General features: G+C 51.2%; 1 protein-coding gene across 4 annotated transcripts in view; it reads right to left on the reverse strand.

Annotated features, from left to right (window-relative positions):
- ETV7 (ETS variant transcription factor 7) overlaps positions 1 to 21,493 on the reverse strand; it is a 45,218-nt gene extending 23,725 nt beyond the window's left edge. For 2 of the 4 annotated variants that reach the window (XR_003968813.1, XM_030315369.1), the window contains exons 1-5: positions 21,270 to 21,458; positions 19,329 to 19,458; positions 5,387 to 5,551; positions 4,893 to 5,018; positions 2,284 to 2,499 (exon numbers count right to left, since the gene is read on the reverse strand). Coding sequence is in view for 3 of the 4 variants with exons in the window: in XM_030315369.1 (XP_030171229.1) it covers positions 2,284 to 2,499; positions 4,893 to 5,018; positions 5,387 to 5,551; positions 19,329 to 19,458; positions 21,270 to 21,275 (643 nt within the window). In the remaining variant the exon portion in view is untranslated. Of the gene's footprint in view, positions 1 to 2,283; positions 2,500 to 4,892; positions 5,019 to 5,386; positions 5,552 to 19,328; positions 19,459 to 20,374; positions 20,531 to 21,269 lie in introns of those variants that run through there. The other 2 variants (XM_032593153.1, XM_030315371.1) reach the window with 2 other exon arrangements.
- Positions 21,494 to 21,930: the final 437 nt, after the last annotated feature.

Consider the following 21,930-nt stretch of genomic DNA (forward strand, 5'->3'; position numbering starts at 1 on the left):
TGCCATCATGGAGAGCAAGCGGCAGAGGGAGCCTGGGAACAAAAGCTTAAGTCCCCCTACCTGGGCCACCTGGCTGGGTCATTTCAGGCAGGTTACCTAACCTCTTCTGAGCCACAGTTTCCTTGTAGGGGATGATATGACAATTAAGTAACATAATATATCCCAAACTCCTTAGCACGGTGCCTGGTACAGAGTAAGTGCTCAAAGAATGTTAAGCACTATTCTGTAAAAGATCAAATACTTGGGGCGCCTGGGTGGCGCAGTCGGTTAAGCGTCCGACTTCAGCCAGGTCACGATCTCGCGGTCCGTGAGTTCGAGCCCCGCGTCGGGCTCTGGGCTGACGGCTCAGAGCCTGGAGCCTGCTTCCGATTCTGTGTCTCCCTCTCTCTCTGCCCCTCCCCCGTTCATGCTGTGTCTCTCTCTGTCTCAAAAATAAATAAATGTTAAAAAAAAAAAAAAAAAGATCAAATACTTGTGTCTCAGTGATCCCCAGTTGTTTTTGATCCACAAGCCAGGCTCCTGCCCCCTCTGTGGTGTCTTAGAATAAATGGAGTTACTCTGCCATGGCTAACCAACACACCTTTGGAAAGGCAGCCCGTTTATCTGTCAGTCTGTCTGGCAGCCTGTTAGTCAACCCTTTAACGATGAATGTAGAAGGGAAGTGTGGCTCTGGAGCCAGACCGCCTGGGTTCACGTCCCAGCTCTGCCACTTATTGCTGTGTGATCGATCGTGGGGGAGCCCCTGAACCTCTCTGTGCCTCATTTTCCTTACCTTTAAAATGGGGCTAATAATACCAGCCTCAAAAAGCCAACGTGGGATTAAATACAAGCCTCAGAATCTCACGTGGCACATAGGAAGCACCCAACCATTTATAGATAGATAGATAGATAGATAAATAAATAAATAAATAGCCAGGGTGGCTTAGTCAGTTGAATGTTCGACTTTGGCCCGGGTCATGATCTCGAGGTTTGTTGAGTTTGAGCCCCACGTTGTTTAAAGGAGAGGAATACTCCCCCCTTTTGCACTGCTGGTGGGAGTGCAAACTGGTGCAGTCACTCTGGAAAACAGTTATGGAGGCTCCTCAAAAAATTAAAAATAGAACTAACCTATGACCCAGCAATAGCACCACCAGGAATTTATCCAAAGGCTACAGGAGTGCTGATGCATAGGGGCACTTGTACCCCAATGTTTATAGCAGCACTTTCAACAATAACCCAATTATGGAAGGAGCCCAAATGTCCATCAAGTGATGAATGGATAAAGAAGATGTGGTGTAGGGGCGCCTGGGTGGCTCGGTCGGTTGGGCGGCCGACTTCGGCTCAGGTCACGATCTTACGGTCCGTGAGTTCGAGCCCCGCGTCAGGCTCTGTTCTGACAGCTCGGAGCCTGGAGCCTGTTTCAGATTCTGTGTCTCCCTCTCTCTCTGCTCCTCCCCTGCTCATGCTCTGTCTCTCTCTGTCTCAAAAATAAAATAAAAAACATTAAAAAAAAAAAAGATGTGGTGTATATGTACAATGGAGTATTACTCGGCAATCAAAAAGAATGAAATCTTGCCATCTGTAGCAATGTGCGTGGAACTAGACTGTATTATGCTAAGCGAAATAAGTCAGAGAAACATAAATATTATGAGTTCACTCATATATGGAATTTAAGAAACTCAACGGATGAGCATGGGGAAGGGGAGCAAAAATAAGATAAAAACAGAGAGGGAGGCAAACCGTAAGAGACTCTCAAATACGGAGAACAAACTGAGGGTAGCTGGAGGGGTGCTGGGTGGGGGATGGGCTAAATGGGTGATGAGCATTAGGGAGGGCATTTGGGAGGGGCACCGGATATTCTCTGTAAGTGATGAATCACTAAATTCTACTCCTGAAATCATCATGACACTATATGTTAACTAACATGGATTTAAATTAAGAAGAAAAAAAGAAATTTCACTGAATATCTAACCAAAAACTAAAATAAAATATATAGAAAATAAAAAAACAGATTTTTAAAAACAAAAACAAAAAAGTAAAGGAGCAGAATACTCACCCATGCCAAGCTCACTGTCTGACTAGGACTGGCTGAACTGGAGACAGGGTGGGCTTGGCAATCCTGGGCAGCCCTGACTGCTGTGGCTAGATTGTGGCCAGTACACAGGACAGTCACCCCACACTCCAATAGCCCAGCACAGACCCTCTCATCACCCAGCTCAAAACAACCCTCCTCCCTGTCACTCATAACCCTCTGGGACTTGGCCTCCTCCCTCCTGGCCAGGGGCACACAAGCCTCCTACTCACCAGCGATCCTGCCATCAATGGGAGCCTCCGGCATCATGGGGGAGGAGCAGGCTCCCTCAGCCCTGCAGCTGAGCTCTGAACAGTGAGATACGTTGAGGGAGTCCTCCCTGCCAAGGGGCCACCTGGCCAGATGGCTCAAGGAGCCGGCAAACCCCAGGTGTGGTGGCTGCTGCAGGAGACCCGTTCGGGGGGCCAATTGAGGTCGCCCAGTCCCCTCTGTAAGCAGATGAGCACCGTTGATTCTGCGGGCCCAGGACCTCCCCCAGCCCCTCCATGCATGCCTGGGATCCCCGTGGGGCAGCACTCCTAATGCTTTTCATCCGTCCAGTTCCCAGCCAGAAGGTCAGGGAGGCAATGGAGGACATGGGGGAGGGCCAGACAGCCCAGTGCTAACCCCAGCTCCCAGCAGGCAAGTGACATAATCTCTCAAACCTGTTCCCTCATCTGTAAAGTTGTTTGCAAAGCCAAGCGGTGACAGAGCCACATCCAGAATCCAGGTGCCTTGTATCTCAGTCCTTTGTCCTCTCCATCCACCCAACAAGTATTTACTGAGAACCTTCTGTGAGCCAGGCATTGTTCTAAAATTCTTGGGGACATATCACTGAACTCAAAACAAGCCCCTGCCCTCATGGAGCTTATATTCTAGCAGTGGGGGAGTCGGAGATTGGAAAGGGAGGGAGATGGTTGAAATAAAAAAGAAAATAGAAAGAGTATACAATGGGGCGGGGGGGCGGGGGGCAGGTATAAAGCACTCTAAGGCAGATAGGGAATCCCAGGAAAGATAGAGAGCTACGTGATGGTAAGGGAAGGCCTCACTGACGCGTTAACATCTAACAGACATCTGAAGAAAGTAGAGGAGTGAGCTATGTGGGTATCAAGAGGAGAGAATGCCAGGCAGAGAGAGCAGCGAATGCAAAGGCCCCGAGGCAGGAGTGTCTCTGGTTTGTTCCATGAACATGGAGGCCAGAGTGGCTGAAGCAGCAAGAGCAAAAGGGAGAGGGGCGGGAGAGGACAGCAGAGGGCAGGAGGTCATTGTAAAGACTGTGGCTTTGACTCTGAGTGTGATGGGAGCCATTGGAAGATTTTGAGCAGAGAAGCGACACGATCTGCCTTATGAATCTCTCTGGCTGCTCTATTGCGATAGATCATAGGAGGTCAAGAGCAGAGCAAGGAGACCAGTGAGGAGGTTCTCTAGAGGTGATAGAGGCTGGGCCACGGACAGCAGTGGAGGTGTGGGAAATGGCTTGGTTCTGGATAGATTTTTTTAAGTTTAATTATTTTTGAGAGAGAGAGAGCAGGGGAGGGGCGGGGGGGGCGGGTAGTGGGGACAAAGGATCTGAGGAGGGCTCCGCACTGACAGCAGACGGCCCGATGTGGGGCTCAAGCTCACGAACCACGAGACCATGCTTTAAGCCAAAGTTGGACACTCAACCAACTGAGCCACCCAGGCACCCCTGGATAGATTTTGAAGGTCGAGTCAACAGGACTTGTTGACGGCTGGGATTCTGTGATTTGGGCAGGAAAGAGAGAAAACAATCAAAAGTGACATCCAGGGGCGCCTGGGTGGCGCAGTCGGTTAAGCGTCCGACTTCAGCCAGGTCACGATCTCGCTGTCCGTGAGTTCGAGCCCCGCGTCAGGCTCCGGGCTGATGGCTCGGAGCCTGGAGCCTGCTTCCGATTCTGTGTCTCCCTCTCTCTCTGCCCCTCCCCCGTTCATGCTCTGTCTCTCTCTGTCCCAAAAATAAATAAACATTGAAAAAAAAAAAATTTTTTTTAAATAAAAAAAAAAAAAAGTGACATCCAACGTTTTGGCCAGAGCAATTGGGAGCATGAAGCTGCGGTTTGCTGAGACAAGGAAGCCCAGGAGAGGAGCAGGGTTGGGGGGAGGGAGGTGGGACAAGAATCAGGTGTTTGCTTTAGGAGCTTTTAGGGTTGAGATGTCCATTAGACATTCCAGGGGGAGTGTGGGGTGCAAACGTCTGGAATTCACAGAGGTCCGGGTATCTGTAGGAATCATCAGTACCAGATGGTATAAACGCCCAATACTACATGAAATTACCTAGGTCTGAGTGCAGATAGAGGAGAGACCCCCTGAGTCTGGGGCTACCCCAAGATTTAGAAGTAGGGGAGAAAATGAGAAGCCAAGAGGCTGAGAAGGAGTGACCGTGGGGTGTTCTGGAAGCCAAGGGAAGAGTCTGAGGGGCGGTCATGAGAGGTGACAGTGAATAAGGACCAACATTGGACGCGGACATCCCCACGTTCAGGTCTCTAGAGTCCCTGACAAGAGCAATTTCCACAGGGAGATCAGGAGGAGAGGAAATAGGGACACCAGAAAACAACACTGTGCTAGAGAGGAGAGCAGAGAACTGAAGAGATGGGAGGCTGCAGCCTGGAGGGCTGCCAGGAGGCTCACAGGGGCCAGAGGTGAGGGTTGAGGAGGTAGGGCAGAGGGAAGCGGGGGGGGGGGGGGGGGGGGGGGGGGGGGGGGGGGGGGGCGGGGCTCGGCCCACACAGCTGCCTCTTCCATTCCTTTGCCTGGAGGGAGCCCTGCCCTTCCAAAGAGGCCGACTGAGGAGAGGTCCCAGAGCTCCGAGAAGAGCCTCCCTCACCTTCCAGGAGGCAGGGGCAGCGCTGAGGGGGCATCTTCTGCCTGAAGGCCCCTCCGAAAAAGGGCCCACACACCAGGGCTTGCCGCTGGGTCTTGATGTACTGAAGCAGCTCATACAGGACGTCACCTGGGGGTGGGGGCAGGGGGCAGGTCAGTCACCTGCCTCTCAGGGGAGGGCCTGCATCAGTCACAGCTTCATGCAGACGAGATGAGAGGTGGCAGGATGGAAATGGGTAGGGGAGATGAGAGCCACGGGGAAGGGGAGGGGAAGCGACAGCAGGACAGGACACTGGGGACTCTGCAAACAACAGCCAAACAGCTTCGTGCAGGCCCGCTCTAGCGAGGGGCCCCCCGGGAAACATTTACGGAAAAGGGGACATCTGCCATGCTGGGAGGTGAGCAAGCTCCTCCAACCAGTGCGTCCATCATCCCCCCCTGGGCCTACCTGGGTCTCTGTCAGCACGTTTTAGAGGGAAGCCAGCGAGTTTCCCTGACCTGAACCAGGTGCACGAAGCCGGAAGTCATCCTTGGTGAGGATGCAGAGGGCTCGGCCGTTCATCTCGAAGCCGTGCTCCCCCGTGCGCTGCAGCGAGTACTCCTGCTCGGCCCAACGCAGCCAGTGCAGCACGTCCTCCCTGCTCCAGAGTGCCGGCTGGATGCCTGCAACCACCGTGAGGACAGGGACTGGGAAAGGGCACAGGGTGGGGGCAAGGGCTCTCCCCTCAATAATCGCTCATGCTTGCACTTCAGGAGTGTCACCTCCCCCGAGAAGCCCACCCTGAACGCTACACCTGAGCAGATGCTCTTCTGTCCTGCCCCCCACTTTGTCACCACGTCCTGTTCTTTTCCTTCCTGGCACCTTACTCTCCTTGTCATTACATTTGACGTACATGTTTAGGTCTGTCATTATCTATGCCTTATGTTTGTGTTCAGTTATTTTTTTTTTTTTTTTTTTAGTTTCTTTATTTTTGAGAGCATGAACGAGAGAGCATGAGCAGGGGGAGGGGCAGAGAGAGAGGAGACAGAGAATCCCAAGCAGGCCCCGTGCTGTCAGCACAGAGCCCTGTATGGGTCTCGAACTTACAAACGAGATCGTGACCTGAGCTGGAGTCAGGAGTCAGATGCTTAACCGACTGAGCTACCCAGGTGCCCTGTGTTTGCCTATTTTGTTTTTGGTGGTTCCTCCTACCAGCCCAGCCTGCTTTCCAACTGTTAACTCAGCAAATGTTTACTAAGGAACTATTATGTGCCAGGCACTGGGCGGGATGTGCTGGGGCACGTTGTTGTATGTATTCAGCACCCAGGACGGTGCCTGGACCATAGGAAGTGCTCCCTAAACAGGTGTTGACCGATTGCATGTATGATTAAACGGTCCTACAAAGAACGTGTGTTGCCATTACTGTTTTCCCAATGAGGAAGCTGAGACTCCCAGAGGTTAAGTGACTAGCCTCGGGTGACACAGGTAGCACAAGGTACGGCCGGGCCCAGAATCCAGGTCTGTCTGGCTGCCGCACCCTTCAGCTCTAATGAGCCAGCTCAGGTCTGGGCTTGCTCAGGGAACAGCCCAGCGGACAAGGAAGTCTCCTACACCCATTTCAGCGTGTGTGTTCTTCTCTCTGGAAATACCCAGACAAGCAGTTGCTTTATTTGATTCCTTCCTATGCTTCTACTCTGCCTGGGTCTATTAGGCAACCAATGCCAAATATTTACCCCACTAATCTGGGTTGTGTTTAACAAGGCCACATTATGGCTTTCTGGACCCTTGGGACTCTTGCCTTCCTAGGCCCCTTCCTCCACTAAAAAATATTTAAAATTATATTTTATGACTGCATTGCATAAAGACGAGCGCATCGTGATATATTAAAACGTTTTCTTCTGCCTAAAAGTTCATATTTTTTCTCTTGATTTCATTTTATTTTTTAAATTTTTTTAATGTTTATTTTTGACAGAGAGAGAGAGACAAAGTACGAGCAGGAGAGGGGTGGCAGAGAGAGAGGGAGACATAGAAACCGAAGCGGGCTCCAGGCTCTGAGCTGTCAGCACACAGCGTGATGTGGGGCTTGAACTCATGAACCATGCGATCATGACCTGAGCCAAAGTTGGAAGCTTAACCGACTGAGCCACCCAGGTGCCCCTCTCTTGATTTTAAAAGAAGTCAGAACATTTTTGTGGGCCCCTAAACGTATTGGAGCCCCCCCAGCCTTGTGCCCACTGTGATGGCAGCCTGGTGCTTCACTTTGTGTGGTTCTTGTCCTCCCGAGAGCTTTTCAGCCCTGTCAGGACCCTGGCCACGTGACAGTGGAAGGCGCCCAGCTCATCAGGGCTGGTGTGACAGGTAGGAAAACTGAGACGGAGGAGGTAACTGTCCAAAGACTAAACCAACCTGTGCCTGCCTTGGTCCCAAATTAGCGCAAGAGAGAAAACCAGTTTTCCCGTTTACCAAAAAAGAAAACGTGCATCTGCTTGATCATCGATTCAGCCAATATCTAATGAGCACTGGCCATGTGCCAGGCACTGTGCCACAGCTGGGGACATGGCCCAGGGGGAGGCTGGCAGGAGCGAGGCAACCAATGACTAAGGACCATTTCTGCTCAGCTGCACAGAGGGACGGGGCTCCAGGCTACAAATGCAGAAAGCAGGGCAACACAGCCGGGCTTGGGTGGAAGGAGTGACTCCCCTTACTTTATTTTGGGACCTGAGAAGGAATAATAAAGAAGAAATATCTGAAATTGAGTAAAAAATTAAGGGGGGGAAAAAAGAATAGAAGTGGCAACTGATCTTTGCGGTATGCAGTACCATAAGATCTGATGCTGTTACCTAAGACTGGCAAGTATCATTGGGACAGAAGGAGCCAGGAGATGTGTGTATATTTGCACGCATGCACACGCACGTGCGCACGTGCGTGTGTGTGTAAATTTAATACATGATAGAGATGGGATTTTAATTCAGTGGGAAAGGTTAAGACAGGGTAAAACCATGACTGGTTTGCCACCTGGTAAAAATATATTTGGATCTTCACCTGTCACCATTTATCAAAAGCAGTTCCAGGTGGATTAAGACCTAATGAATACAACGATAGAAACCTGAATAGAAGTGGAAATAGGGGGTGCCCGGCTGGCTCAGCCAATGGAGCATGTGACTCTTGATCTCAGGGTTGTATGCTCGAGCCCCACATGGGGTGTGAGGTTACTTAAAAATGAAATCTTTTAGGGGCGCCTGGGTGGCTCAGTCGGTTGAGCATCCGACTTCGGCTCAGGTCATGATCTCGTGGTTTGTGGGTTTGAGCCCCTTGTCGGGCTCTCTGCTGACAGCTCGGAGCCTGGAGCCTGCTTCCAATTCTGTGTCTTCCTCTAGCTGCCCCTCCCCTGCTCACACTCTGTCTCTCTGTGTCTCTCTCTCAAAAATGGAAAAACATTAAAAATTGTTTCAAGGGGTGCCTGGGTGGCTCAGTCAGTTGAGCGTCCGACTTCGGCTCAGGTCATGATCTCGCGGTCCATGAGTTCGAGCCCCGCATCGGGCTCTGTGCTGACAGCTCAGAGCCTGGAGCCTGTTTCAGATTCTGTGTCTCCCTCTCTCTGACCCTCCCCCGTTCATGCTCTGTCTCTCTCTGTCTCAAAAATAAATAAACATTAAAACAAATTTTTTTTAAATGTTTCAAATAAAATCTTTTACTTTTTTAAAAAAAGTTTATTTATCTTGGGAGAGAGAATGGGAGCAGGGGAGGGGCAGAGAGAGAGGGAGAGAGAAAATTCCAAGCAGGCTCCGCACTGGCAGTTTAGAGCCCAATGCGGGGCTCAAACACACAAACCTTGAGATCATGACCTGAGCCAAAACCAAGAGTTAGACATTCAACTGAATGAGCCTCCCAGGCACCCCTTAAAAATAAAGTCCTTTTGTTTTTATTTAGAAAAAATTTCTTAATGTTTTATTTATTTTCAAAAGAGAGAAAGAGAGAGAGTGAGCAGGGGAGGGGCAGAGAGAGAGAGACACACAGATCTAAAGCAGGCTCCAGGCTCCAAGCTGTCGGTACAGAGCCCAACGTGGGGCTCGAACCCACAAACCCACAAACCGTGAGATCATGACCTGAGCCGAAGTTGGACACTTTACCAACTGAGCCACCCGGCTACCCCTAAAGTCTTTTTTTTAGGTGGAAATAGGAAACCCATATGCATTAAACATGGGTAGGTGAGCCCTCAACCACGACAGGAAATTCAGAGGCTGTAACAAGTGAAAGATACATTTGATTACGTAAGTTGTGTGTGTGGTAAAAGACACCATAAACGAAATTAAAAGAGGACAGAATAAAGGGAAATATTTACAATGCAGATAACAGATAAAGGGCTAATGTCAGGGCGCCTGGGTGGCTCAGTCGGTTAAGCATCTGACTTCAGCTCAGGTCATGATCTCAAGGTTCACGTGTTTGAGCCCCTCGTCAGGCTCTGTGCTGACAGCTCAGCGCCTGAAGCCTGCCTCAGATTCTGTCTCCCTCTCTCTCTGCCGTTCCCCTGCTCTCTCTCACTCTCCCTCTCTCTCTCAAAAATAAATAAACATTAAAAAAAAAAAGGGCTGGGACGCCTGGGTGACTCAGTCGGTTAAGCGTCCAACTTCCACCCAGGTCATGATCTCACAGTTCGTGGGTTCAAGCCCGCTTCGGCCTCTGTGCTGTGTGCTGACGGCTCAGAGCCTGGAGCCTGCTTCGGATTCTGTGTGTGTGTGTGTGTGTGTGTGTGTGTGTGTGTCTGCCCCTCCCCTGCTCATGCTCTGTCTCTCCCCCCCTCTCAAAAATAAACAAACATTTAAATAAATAAATAATTTTTTAAAAGGGCTAATGTCTATCACAGAGGAAGAACATCTCTACACTGATTTTTTTTTAAGACAAAAAAATCTTACCAGCAATTCACGGTGGAGCAGGATTTCTCAGCCTCAGCACTACTGACACTTTGTACCTGATAATTCCTCCCTGTGGAGGCTGTGCTGAGCTTTGTGGAATGCTTCCCAGCATCCCTGGCCCCCTGCCCACTAGATGTCAGCAGCAAACACACACACACACACACACACACACTGCCCAACAAGAGGAGTGACAACCAAAAATGTCTGCAGACATTGCCACATGTCCCCAAGGGAGAGGGGCAAAACCACTGCCAGTTGAGAACGTCTGCAGTAGAACAAATCCACTAATACTCATGTGGCAGGACGTGACACCTCACTGGTCGCCGACAGGCACAATCAGAGAAGAGTGAGATATCATTTGAACGATAGCGCCCACAGCTGGCAGGAATGCAGGGAACAGAATGCCTGGCTGATGGAAATAGAAATGAGGAGCCTCCGCGGGAGGTCCGTCCAGTGGCTGCAGAAGTGACCGAGACACAAAAGCTGCGTGGCGTGAAAGCTGGAGGCCACCCGACAGTGAGATTCAGGAGTGCCAGGGGCAGGCCTATGAGCCAGCCAGGGCTTCTGGGGCTCTGGGGGCCAACTGGCCATTGCATTTTTTTTGTGTGGGATTGCCTATTCCATGATTTTGGAGGCTGTCGACGTGAAAATTCAAAACTATGATCCTGAGTCAGAAGGGTGCATTGTCCCGTGTGTGGCCAGAGGGTTGGGATGGATCCCACACCCCTCTCGCTGTCCTGCCTCCATGGAAACACTAAAACTGCACGAAGGCGGGGACATCGTGAACTTGGCAGACAGTATCAACCACAGGTGTGGTCCTGCTACCAGGTCCAGAGACATGGGCAGGGGACTTCCCATGCTGTCCCCGAGGGACTCTGAGGTCCCACAGTAGCACTTGAAAATGAAGCCTGTCATCACCCTGCAGTGGGATTTGGTTTTTCTTTCACTACCTCTTGCTCACTCCTACCCTCACCTTTCATCCGTTTACTGCCAGCTTCTCAGGTCCAACAAATACAGAAAAGGGACCTTCCTGTTCCTTATGTCTTCAAAGAATCCCCAGGTCAAAAGGCTTTCCAATAGGACTCGAGACCCCAGGGAAGGACCAAGTTCCAAGCTCGGATGAGCCACCCAGCTCTGGGCTAAATCTCCAACCCCAGGATCTGGGTCCCAGCTCGGCCCCTTGCTAGCCAAGTCACCTACAAGCTGCTCAGACTCTCTTAGCCTCAATTTCCCCCTCTGTGAAATGAGATAAAACACTGCCTCACTGGGCTACTGTGCTGTTTGAGGGGCAGGGTGGCGTAGGGGTTAGGAGCCCAGGCTACATCTGTACAATCCAGCAACTCACCCCTGAATGAAGACCTAAGAGCCGTGGTGGGAATACACTCTCCGGAAGACATGTATGCGAATGTCCAGTGGCTCTATTCATAGTAGAAAAGAACTGGAAACATCAGGCAGAGAACGGACAATCAAATTGTGATGTTTGCGGACAATGGAATGCTGCTCGACCATAAAACAGAGTACAAGGGGCTGCTACATGTGACACGTGGATTAAAGCTCACAGATACTACGGTGAAGGAAAGAAGCCAGATGTAAAAACACAATCAAGAATAGACGCTAGTCTAGGGAGAGAAGACAGAATAGTGGTCGCCCTTTGGAGGGGAGTGGCCTGGGGAGAGGTGCAAGGCACCTTCCTGGGGCGCTGGAAATGCTCTAGTTCCTGATCTCAGTGGTGGCTGCTCAAGTGTATACATGCATAAGCATTTGTACACTCAAGATTTGTACACATGACTTATGTAAAGTATGCCTAAAAAAAAAAAAAAAAGGAAAAGGAAAACCATGCAACAATAAGGATCGAAGCTGGTGCCAGGCCAGCTGGAAGCTGGCTAAATGACCGTGTTTCCATTTCTTCACCTGCAAATCAAGGGTGACAAATACAGTACTAGCGACGTGGGGCTGTCACAGGATTCTATGAGATAATCAATTTGAAGACCAGGGCCTGGCAGGTCGTATGCACTTTCCAAGATGAGCGGAGCTCTTGCTGTTAGCTGGGGTGACATGGGTAAAGTGCTTGGCACAGGGCCCAGCACACCTCAGAGCTCAGCAATTGCTGGCCAGTGTGATCTAAGGTGCCCACCGCCCCCGCCCCAAGACGTCTTCCTGACCTGGTTACTGGGATGAGCCCAACTGAGTCTCCCCTTACTGGTACAACCACACCCAGGGGCTTCACCCCAGAGTAGCCCATGCTTCTCCCTCTCTTGGCTGTGACCCACCATATTTTCAGTTCCTCACACCAACCATCTTTGCCTCTCAAGACTCCAGCCTGATTATCACTTTCCTCTCCCTGCCCCAGCCACTGGCTCCCTGGGGATTTCCAGCTTGGCTAGTTCTAAGCTTCTGGGACAGATCTGGACAGAGACCCGAGAAGGGGAAGCCGGAGGGGCTGTGTATCCAAGACACCATTGGGGGGGGGGGTTGAGTATCTCCCTAAAGAGTTAGCACTGTCTCCCATGCACACCCAGAACAGGGTGGGACTTGAAGGCCCCCCTCCCCATCCTGGGCTGCATCTCCCTCCACTGCCCTTATCACTGAGCTTCCAGCTTCCTTATGTAGTCACTGCAGCCCCCGCTAGAATGTCAGCTCCTTGACCACAGACTTTGCCAGTCTCAGTCACTGCTCTCTCCAGCACCTACAGCAATGCCCGGGACATAGTAGATGCTCAATAAATATAAATGGCCTATATGAGTGCGCTGAAAGACTTCCAGGCATCCTGATCTACCCCTCTCTGGCCCCCCAGTCCCACCCCAACCAGGTCTCTCTTCCCACAACACCCCTTTCACTCTTTTGCTCAAGAAACTGACGTGGCGGAGCAGCTGGGTGACTCCGTCAGTTAAGCGTCTGACTCTTGATTTTGGCTCAGGTCATGATCTCACGGTTTGTGAGTTCGAGCCCCGCATCTGGTTCTGCACTAACAGTGTGCAGCCTGCTTGGGATTCTCTCTCTCCCTCTCTCTCTGTTCCTCCCCCACTTGTGCTTTCTCTCTCTCTCTCAAAATAAATAAATTAACTTAAAAAAAGGAAGGAAGGAAGGAAGGAAGGAAGGAAGGAAGGAAGGAAGGAAGGAAGGAAAGAAAGAAAGGAAAGAAAGAAAGAAAGAAAGAAAGAAAGAAAGAAAGAAAGAAAGAAAGAAAGAAAGAAAGAAAGAAAGAAAAAGAAAAAAGAAAAGGAAAGAGAAAGGAGAGGAGAGGAGAGGAGAGGAGAGGAGAGAAGAGAAGAGAGAAAAGAGAAGAGAAGAAAAGAAACTGACATGGCTCTCAACTCTCCACCCCAGCAAGTCAACACTCCTCTGTCCTTGTTTCAAGAGCCGCCTCAAGCTGCCCCTCCCCCCCTGATCAAAGCTATTTCCCGGGTACTCTTCTCACCACACCCCCACAGTCTGCTAGACAGAGTGACTTCCAGAACAACAGAGCTGGGCCTACCTTTAACAATCAAATCAGAACTAACAGTTGGCTTCTACCTCCCTGGCAGGGTTCCAGGAGGAACGTGGGAGACGGTAAAGTGCTTGGCCAGTCCTCTAAAAATGGGAGCTGTCATCATCCCACATTGGAGGCTTTTGCTCAGAGTAAGTGACAGCTGCGGGTTTGGAGGTACCTGGGTTTGAATCCCAGCCCCACCAGTTTCCTGGGGGGTGACTATGGAGACGGTAATTCTCCCGATTCCAAGCCCAGTGTTCACATCTGTAAGGTAGGAATAATAAAAGAAGCCACTCTCCAGTCCTATTTAAGTGTATTCAATCAGTGCGTATGATATGCCCGCCGCAATGCCTGGTCCAGAGTAAATACTCAGCAAATAGTATTCATTATGATCATCAGCATCCTCATTGGTGGAGCCCGCCTGGAAATAGAGGGACTAGCTGGTTTCTCTGCCACAATGACTGCAGTTTAGCAATCTCCATTTTCCGTGGTTTACTGAGTGTCACTGTCTGTCCGGAGTCCCCTCAAATCCATCACCCTATTGTCTATCCTGGTCGTCCTGGCTGACATTGCTTTTCTTGGTAACCACATTCAGTTTTATGGTCACCAGGCTGTGGGGCAGGGCCCTCGCATACGGTTGTGTGGTGTCCTACACAAAGGCACCACTAGAGAGAAGGAATGGGAGGGTATGGGGGAAGCCAACCCACGCCCTGGCTGGGTTTGGCTTGGCTTCTTCCCAGAGGAGGGGTCTTTTCAGTCTGCACAGAGATGCACATGGTCTAGCCCAGGCCCTGACTTTAGGGAGCAGGAGGCTCTTTGTCCCGAAATTGCTGGCTTTGGGAATCTCCCATCCATTTGGTGTTTGCCATATTCCCTTTCACTGGCAGGTGACAACATCACTGTCAATACTCAAAGCTTCCCAAACACCCACTTCTAGTCTCCAGCCTCCCCACTCCACCCCACCCCACCTCTCCCTTGGCTCCTGCTTCCACCTAACTTACTGCTTCTCTTGCCTTGATCTAGGGCAGTTCCTCAGACCATTCTAATTGCAACCCGCAAAAAAAAAAAAAAAAAAAAAAAAAAAAAAAATGCATTTTACATCATGACCCACACAAGCATGTACTTATAACGAGCCAAAACAAAGTATTCATGAGATCACAGCTACCTTTACTATTTATGATGTACTGTGAAATGTTCTATTTCATTAAAAAAAATTTTTTTTAATTTTTTAAAATTTATTTTTGAGAGAGAGAGCATGAGTAGGGGAGGGGCAGAGAGATAGGGGGACGAAGGATCTGAAGCAGGCTCTTCGCTGACAGGGGCAAACCCGATACGGGGCTCGAAGCCACAAACCGTGAGATCATGACCTGAGCCGAAGTCGGACACTCAACTGACTGAGCCACCCAGGCGCCCTGTTCTATTTCATTTTTTAAAAAATGCTTATTTTGACCCACTAAACTGATTTCACTCCTTAGTCCTGGCCAAATGCTTCGTTTTTTTGTTTTAAGAAGATAGAAGTTTATTGAATACACCGCAACGAAGGGGCAGGCAGGACAGCAGAGGAGGGGCTGTCTGCCCTGACCAAACACTTGGGAAAGCACTGTTAGAACACAGCTGTATAAAACGCGGCCCTTGAATGTATTTCCGGGAGCAGTGGTGTCACCCAAGAGTTTACTGGAGGTATAGCTTACTAGAGGCTCACCCCAAACCTACCAAATCAGAATCTGCATTTCTATAACGCTCCCAGGAGACTCACGTGCACACGAAAATTCGAGATGCCCTGGTCTAGGATGGCAGGAAGCCACTCTGTTAGAATTGACTGTTGGGGCACCTGGGTGGCTCTGCAAGTTGAGCATCCCGCTCTTGATCGCGACCCAGGTCATGACCCCATGGCCATGGGTTGGAGCCCTGCGTCAGGCTCCATGCTGACAGTGCGGAGCCTGCTTGGGATTCTCTCCCCCTCTCTCTGCCCCTCCCCCACTGGCACTCTCTGTCTCTCTCAAAATAAATAAATTAATTAAAAAAAAAAAGAATTGTACACATTAACACAAGTGCCTGGGGACTCTCTATAAGTGAAGGCTATGAACTTGAGCAGCAGCATGAACACCTGTCAGAATACCGCAAGGGGCCTTCTCCCGTGTTGTACGCTGCGAGGGCGTTGCAGAGACGTGTCCTCCCTCTGCCCACGATGTCTGAAAATCAGACGTGGTGCTCTGTGGTCTCTGCCCGTGGCTTGTTCACAACTAGGAGCTTTGAAAGTCCACTTCTAAACGCAGAGATCTCAATTCTTCTGCAGCCAACCGTGGGAAGTTCACAGAGCTTTTTTTTTTTTTTTTTTTTTTTTTTTTTCCCCAGAGAATCAGCTCCAGGAAAATGTGGCAGCTCAGGACCAGGAACTAAGAGTCTGAGGCATGAGGCCCCATCTGGCCGCTAGCTGCACAGAGTCTCAGTTTCTCTGTCCTCAAACACGGCTGTGCTGGTGACCATCTCAAAACTGCCTCCTCAAAATCCCCTGAGCTGTCCCTAGAGGCTGCATCACCGCCCCCAAGACCCACTCCCTGGGACCTCAGCCCGGCTCCCGCAAGTGGTCCCAGGGCCTGTACTGCCTTCACAGCTCCCGACTCACCCCTGACCTTGGGGAGACCCTCATGGATGCAGGCTGGGGGAGGGAAGGTATGAATCCCCTTTCACTCTCCACTTCCGCAGAGGGAAGCCTCATTGTGAGTCTCCTTTTGTGCGCGCAGAGCCTGGGGGATCCAGCCCCTCCGTCTCAGCCCCCTTCCTGTCACTAGACAGGACAGTCACCCCCAGAGTGGACTCTGCCCTGCTCTACCGCACATCTCTGTCGGGCAAATAAACACGGAAACGTAAGCTCTGCAGGGAACTTGTGTGCGCCACTTGGCACCCACTCACAAAGCTAAGCAAGATTTGTTTTGTTCGTTCACCTTCCTGCTGAGGCAAATCACCCTGCTGATGAGAAGAGGAGCTGGAGGTGGAGGAGGGAAGGGGGGTGGGTGACGGGGGATAAATGTCAGAGAGATGCCCAGCGAGGGAAACTCAATTTCCAGAAATGTAAGAAAGGGGCATGACATCACCACAGCCGTCTGAAAGGTCAACCCTTCACTGGGGGTCAGCAGTTCGCTCATCTGGGACGCTGTCGACAGGAAAATGAGTCATTTAGCGCTCCCAGTCTTGGAAGACTGCTAGATATTTACCAAAGGCCAGGACTTGTTGCCTGAATACTTTCAGAAGTAAATATGAGTCATGAAATCTAAGAAGTACAGAGGACGCTGCTGGTGCCCTGCCCATGGCCCTTGGCTCTCACCTCTACTCTCTGATGGCCGCCAGATGTTGAATGTCAGCACCTGACTCTGAGCCTGACTTAGCCAGCGCAAAGGGCAACTTGGAAAGGGAAGGTGGGGATGAAGCCGAGCCAAGCCGGCTGGGTTTGCTAGCTCCTTCCCAAAAGGGGGTCTTTTCAGTTTGCAGTGGAGTCAGTGGAAGCAGCCTCACCCCATCACGGATGGGAGGCAGGTGAATGAAAACCCAGCTTCCTTCCCCCTGGGCTGGGATAGCTCAGGGTGTGCTCTCACTGTCCCCCACAGGTCCCCACTGGTAGTGAGCCCCAGTTGCCCACCGTGCTACAATTTACATTTAAATTGGATTTCAGGAGCACCTGGATGGCTCAGCTGGTGAAGCGTCTGACTTCGGCTCGGGTCATGATCTCACAGTTCACGAGTTCGAAGCCCTCATCAGGCTCTGTGCTGACAGCTCAGAGCCTCCTTCAGATCCTCTGTCCCCCTCTCTCTGCCCCTCCCCAACTCGCACGCACACACACTCTTATTCTCTCTCAAAAATAAATAAACATCAAATCAAATAAAAAATAAATAAATTGGATGTCCTTCGCTCCTCTGTGGGGAAGTACTTCAGGGCCTGTTTCTGGAGAAATGTAGCCGAAGGCAGTAGGACTAGTACCCCAGGAGGTCTAAATCGGCACCCTGAGTTGAGTAACCAGGGAACAGACTGGCTGAAGAGAAGAGGAAATTCTTGTCACTAGAAACGTGCAGGAACACCTGGTGACCGACTCAGAGCGGCCCCACCGAAACCGGCCTCAAAAAATTAAAAGTCTGGTGTAGTTGTATTTGCCAAGGTGATGACTACATTTTCTAAAGCCCCACTCCTCTTATATCCTCTTACCCAGTAACTCTGAGCTAGGCACCCCAAAAGAGGGAGGTAACTGAAGGTTACTTGACTTTGGGCAGAACACAACTTTCTGGCCCCCAATTTCCTTATTTGGAATACAAGTGAATTACCTGAGGGACACCTCAGGTCTCTACAGTGTTGATCTTCTAGGACTTGGTGTGCCAGTTAGGAGAGTGGACTTTGAATATGGGGAGGTAACGGGGGATAATAGAGGGCCTTGTGGGACCTGCAAATAAGTCCCCCCAACCACCACTGAGGCTTGGTGTCCTCAGCTGCCATGAGATGTCATCAAAGGTCCTTCTTCACAGCAACATTCAGGGTCTTCAGCTCTGTCCCCAAAGTCCCATTTTTCCTCATCACCACGGTTTCGGTTGTGAACAGAACCCAAATCCTACCCTGTATGTAACTGTTGCCAAACATCTCCTTGGAACAGCCCTGAGCTCCAAGCTACCTACCTACCGGTCAGGGCTTGCACTCGGACAAGACGAAACAAGAGAGGTTCCTCACAGAGCCCCTTGCCCCTGTCCCCACATCACACTCCCGCTTCCCTCCACTGCTGCTCTGAGGCGTGAGGGCACCCATATTCTGTGGTTCTCTCGTATCCGTGAGTCCCCGTCTTCCCACAGACTGCATTCCTCGCTAAGAGAATGCCACACTGTTTCCAGCAAAGGCAGCCAGGTCCCCCCCAAGGCCTGTGAAGTCATGCCCGCTGCTCAGTCCTGTCAGCAGCTCAAAAAGTAGGTCGTGGCCAGGAAATCAGAAGGGTACGAAATCAGTTAAGCAGTGTTCCAGCCCCTGGATGAGCCGAGCAAGAAGTGGCCTGGATGCTTCACAATCCCAGTCAGATGTACCCGCCCACAGCCGCCCCAAGAACCGCCTCCCCCCACCCCAGATTAAGACCTCCCACTGGCAGTCAGCTCGCTGCCTATCTTATGATTCCCTTGGCTTAGGAAGTACATTTAAGAATCTCTTAGAGGATTATCAGCAGGACCAAGGGTTGGCCTTCGCATGGAGAGCCCATGTGCTCTGGAGCATGTCACTTAGCTTCTCCACCCCTCAGCTCTGGCCACTGAAACAATCTACAGCCTGTTCTATGGTTAGGAGTTTCCTCGGGAAAATGAAATAAAAAGATATGGCCGATATGTCTCCCATGGCTCTCCTTGGGTGGGTTTGATTGTTTTACATATTCTTCTGCTTGCCTGCCATTTCCCAATTTTTGACAATAAGCATATGCTACTTTAGGAACAATAAAAGTGAAGCATAATCATTTAAAAGAGAGTTCTACATGCACACAACTATGGTTCACTGTTTCACCTCATCTGGCTTCCTCATTGGCAACATCCCCAATCCTTTGTCTTTAGGCTGGAAGAGACCCCATAGCTCATTTGATCCCAACCCTCATCTTACTAATGAGGAGACTTCTCGTCTTCACCCTTGACCATGGCAGCTGCCTCCCCGCAGTGAGAATTCACATTGACCTCCTCTGACTTCCTCACCAAGGAAAAGTTACAGAAAACCCAGCAAAGAAATAGCAAATGGAGGGAAGGTAGTCTCTTGGGTAAGAAGTCCATGTGTCACATTTATGTCCTTTAAAAACATCAGCCTCTGGGGCTCCCGGGTGGCTCAACTGGTTAAGCATCTGACTTTGGCTCAGGTCAGGATCTCACAGCTTATGGGTTCAAGCCCCACGTCAGGCTCTGTGCCGATAGCTCAGAGCCTGGAGCCTGCTTTAGAGTCTCTCTCCCTCTCTCTCTCTCTCTCTGCCCCTCCCTGGCTTGCATCCTGTCTCTCTGTCTCTCAAAAATGAATAAACGTTTAAAATTTTTTTCAATAAAAAATATGAAAACATCAGCCTTTCTCCTCCCCTCTACTCACAGAGTCTTCCTGGCAGCTTGCAGATTCCCCCTTCACCCAGCAAGTCCATTCCAGCTTCACATTTGGCCTGGGTGCCTGGGGGTGGTGTGGCTGCCTCGGGGCTCACAGAAAAACTGGCCAACTCTCCCTCCTAGAAAGTAGAAAAGCCGGGGCAGTCAAAGAAGAGCCTTCTTGGTGAAGGCTCAGCCATCCTTACATGTATTAAGATTTTTTTTTTTTTTTCCAATGGAAAGGGCAATCATCTCTGCATCTGCCTTAAAGGTAGGAACCATGTATGTCTTCAGCTTGGGTCCTTCGACATCTTGTACGCAGCGGGCACTTGATCAATTTCACCTTTTTTTTTTTTTTTTTTTTTTTAATTTTTTTTTTTTTTCAACGTTTATTTATTTTTGGGACAGAGAGAGACAGAGCATGAACGGGGGAGGGGCAGAGAGAGAGGGAGACACAGAATCGGAAACAGTCTCCAGGCTCTGAGCAGTCAGCACAGAGCCCGACGCGGGGCTCGAACTCACGGACCGCGAGATCGTGACCTGGCTGAAGTCGGACGCTTAACCGACTGCGCCACCCAAGCGCCCCAATTTCACCTTTCTGATTCAAGTTTTTCACGAATGTGCCGAACCCCACCAGAAGGCTCCCCTGCCAAGATCTGATTGTACGCTGAAAATCTAAGAGCCTAGGGATGCTCTCTGGGACCTTGGTGAGAGGACACAGGGGACCTGAGGGGCCAGGATAAAAAGATCTGAAGTCAGAAATAAACAAGCAACCAAGTAAATGCTGTTTTCAAGAGAGAAAAAGGAAGGATAAATTTCTAAATCCCAAGGTCCCACCAAGGGAAGCCTATATCTTTACAATTTTACAACCAGCTTCGCCCCAGAGGTATTCGGTTCATCCGTTAGGATGAGGGCATGACAAAAGTGACAGGATTTTGTAGAAACAGGAGGATCCTTGGGACTTATGCCCAGTCACAGGTGCCACCCTGTGAAAAGCAAAAGTGAAACCAGTCCCAGCAAGTCATTTTCCAGATCTAGGATCTTCAAGAGCATTACCTTCATCTCTTGGTGTCTGAGGAGGGCAACCTGCAGTGAAAGACTGGGGATTTGGAGCCACACAGCAAACTCCAGAAGCCTGCAGAGGAGGATTTGACAACTTTTGGGGTAGCTCTGAGGGCATTTCTGGCTGGGACCCAGCCCCCCTGCTCCCATGGGTGCTGTTTCCCAGGTAATCCAGCCTCCAAGGTTGCCACTGGGAGGGAGGGCTTGCCAGGCTGGAGAAGGGTCTAGGGTCTAGGGCCTGATACTCACAGGAAGCCCCTCGTGGACTCTTCAACCCTCTTCCAAGCATTCTAATACCAGCCAATTCCGGGGTTTTAACTGCCTGGGAAATGCCAGCCAGGGAGCTGCTGAGAGGGGTCTGGGCCTCAGCAGGAAGGCCAGGGGAAAGGTCTGATAAAATATGGATATGTATCTGAAACTTGATCATGGAGAGAGGAGGTGGAGAAAGGCCTTGGAGGTGGGAAGAGGGAGCCCAGCTCTGGGGCGGTTCTGAGGCTGCTGGGGAAATACTGCAAAGGCAGAGGGACTGCTAAGGAGTGAGGGGGGTGGGGGGAGGCCTCCGCGGTCGCGTTTGCCAGCTGTGAGGGGCTGGTTTGTGCAGGAACCTCCTGGGACATCACAACTGGTTGATGGAGGGGTGAGGAGGAGGTGTGGAGGAGCAGTATATAACACAGAAGGGCTGGAGGTGAGTTAGGAGGAGAGAGGGCCGTCGAGAGAGGGATGCAAGGTGAAGTTTGGTTATGTGTTGGAAAGCGAGATTCCAGCCAGGAAATAGTTCTGATAAAATGAGTATGGAACTTGATTGAGGTAATGGAGAAGGGATGGGGGGCAGGAGGCTCAGTTCGCGCACTGCGCACTGCGGACTTCAGCCCAGCCGCTGGGCTCTTACCTGCATCACAGGTGGAGAGGTGAGGGAGCCACCGGCTGTCCGTCGTGAGCGCTCCTCCGGCTGCGGCTGCTGGGCCTCCTTCCCCCAACCCCTAACTCGGCTCCCCAAACTGGAAGGTGGCCTAGGAGGAAATCTCTTTCGAGAAGAGAAGCGCCGGGTGGCCTCGGGTTCCCGGGCGAGCAGGCTCACAAGGGCGCTCCGGTAATCTCTATCCTTCCGGGAAACGAAAACGAAAGAGCGGGATCCGGCTTCCACTCCCGCCCCGGCGGGCTCCGGGGAGGCAGGGGCCGGCCCTTGCGGGAGCAGAGCCGCGGGCGCTGTCTGCTTGCCAGCCCGGAGGCGTGGGTCCTGCCGGCGTGCCCCCGCCAGTGGACGGACCCTCCTCGGGCCAGCCTGGCCCTGGTTCCCAGGGGCATGGAGGTGAGATGCTGAGGGATCTGGGGAGCCGAAGGAACCCCTGGTCTTAGGCTCAGGACAGCAACAGACCACCTTCATGTCACCCCTGTGTGTCTCCGCATTTGGATGGGGACGGGTCCTCGGATGCTGTCCGCCTGGACCAGGTGCCTCGCCCCTTAGGGATGGGTGACTTTCTTGGCCCTGACCCCGCCTCTGCCTGCCGTTTGGCCCGGCGGAGCCCCACCATCAGAGGGGCTGTGGTACC

This window comes from Lynx canadensis, chromosome B2 (genome assembly GCF_007474595.2).
Source record: "Lynx canadensis isolate LIC74 chromosome B2, mLynCan4.pri.v2, whole genome shotgun sequence".
Taxonomy (NCBI): Eukaryota; Metazoa; Chordata; class Mammalia; order Carnivora; family Felidae; genus Lynx; species Lynx canadensis.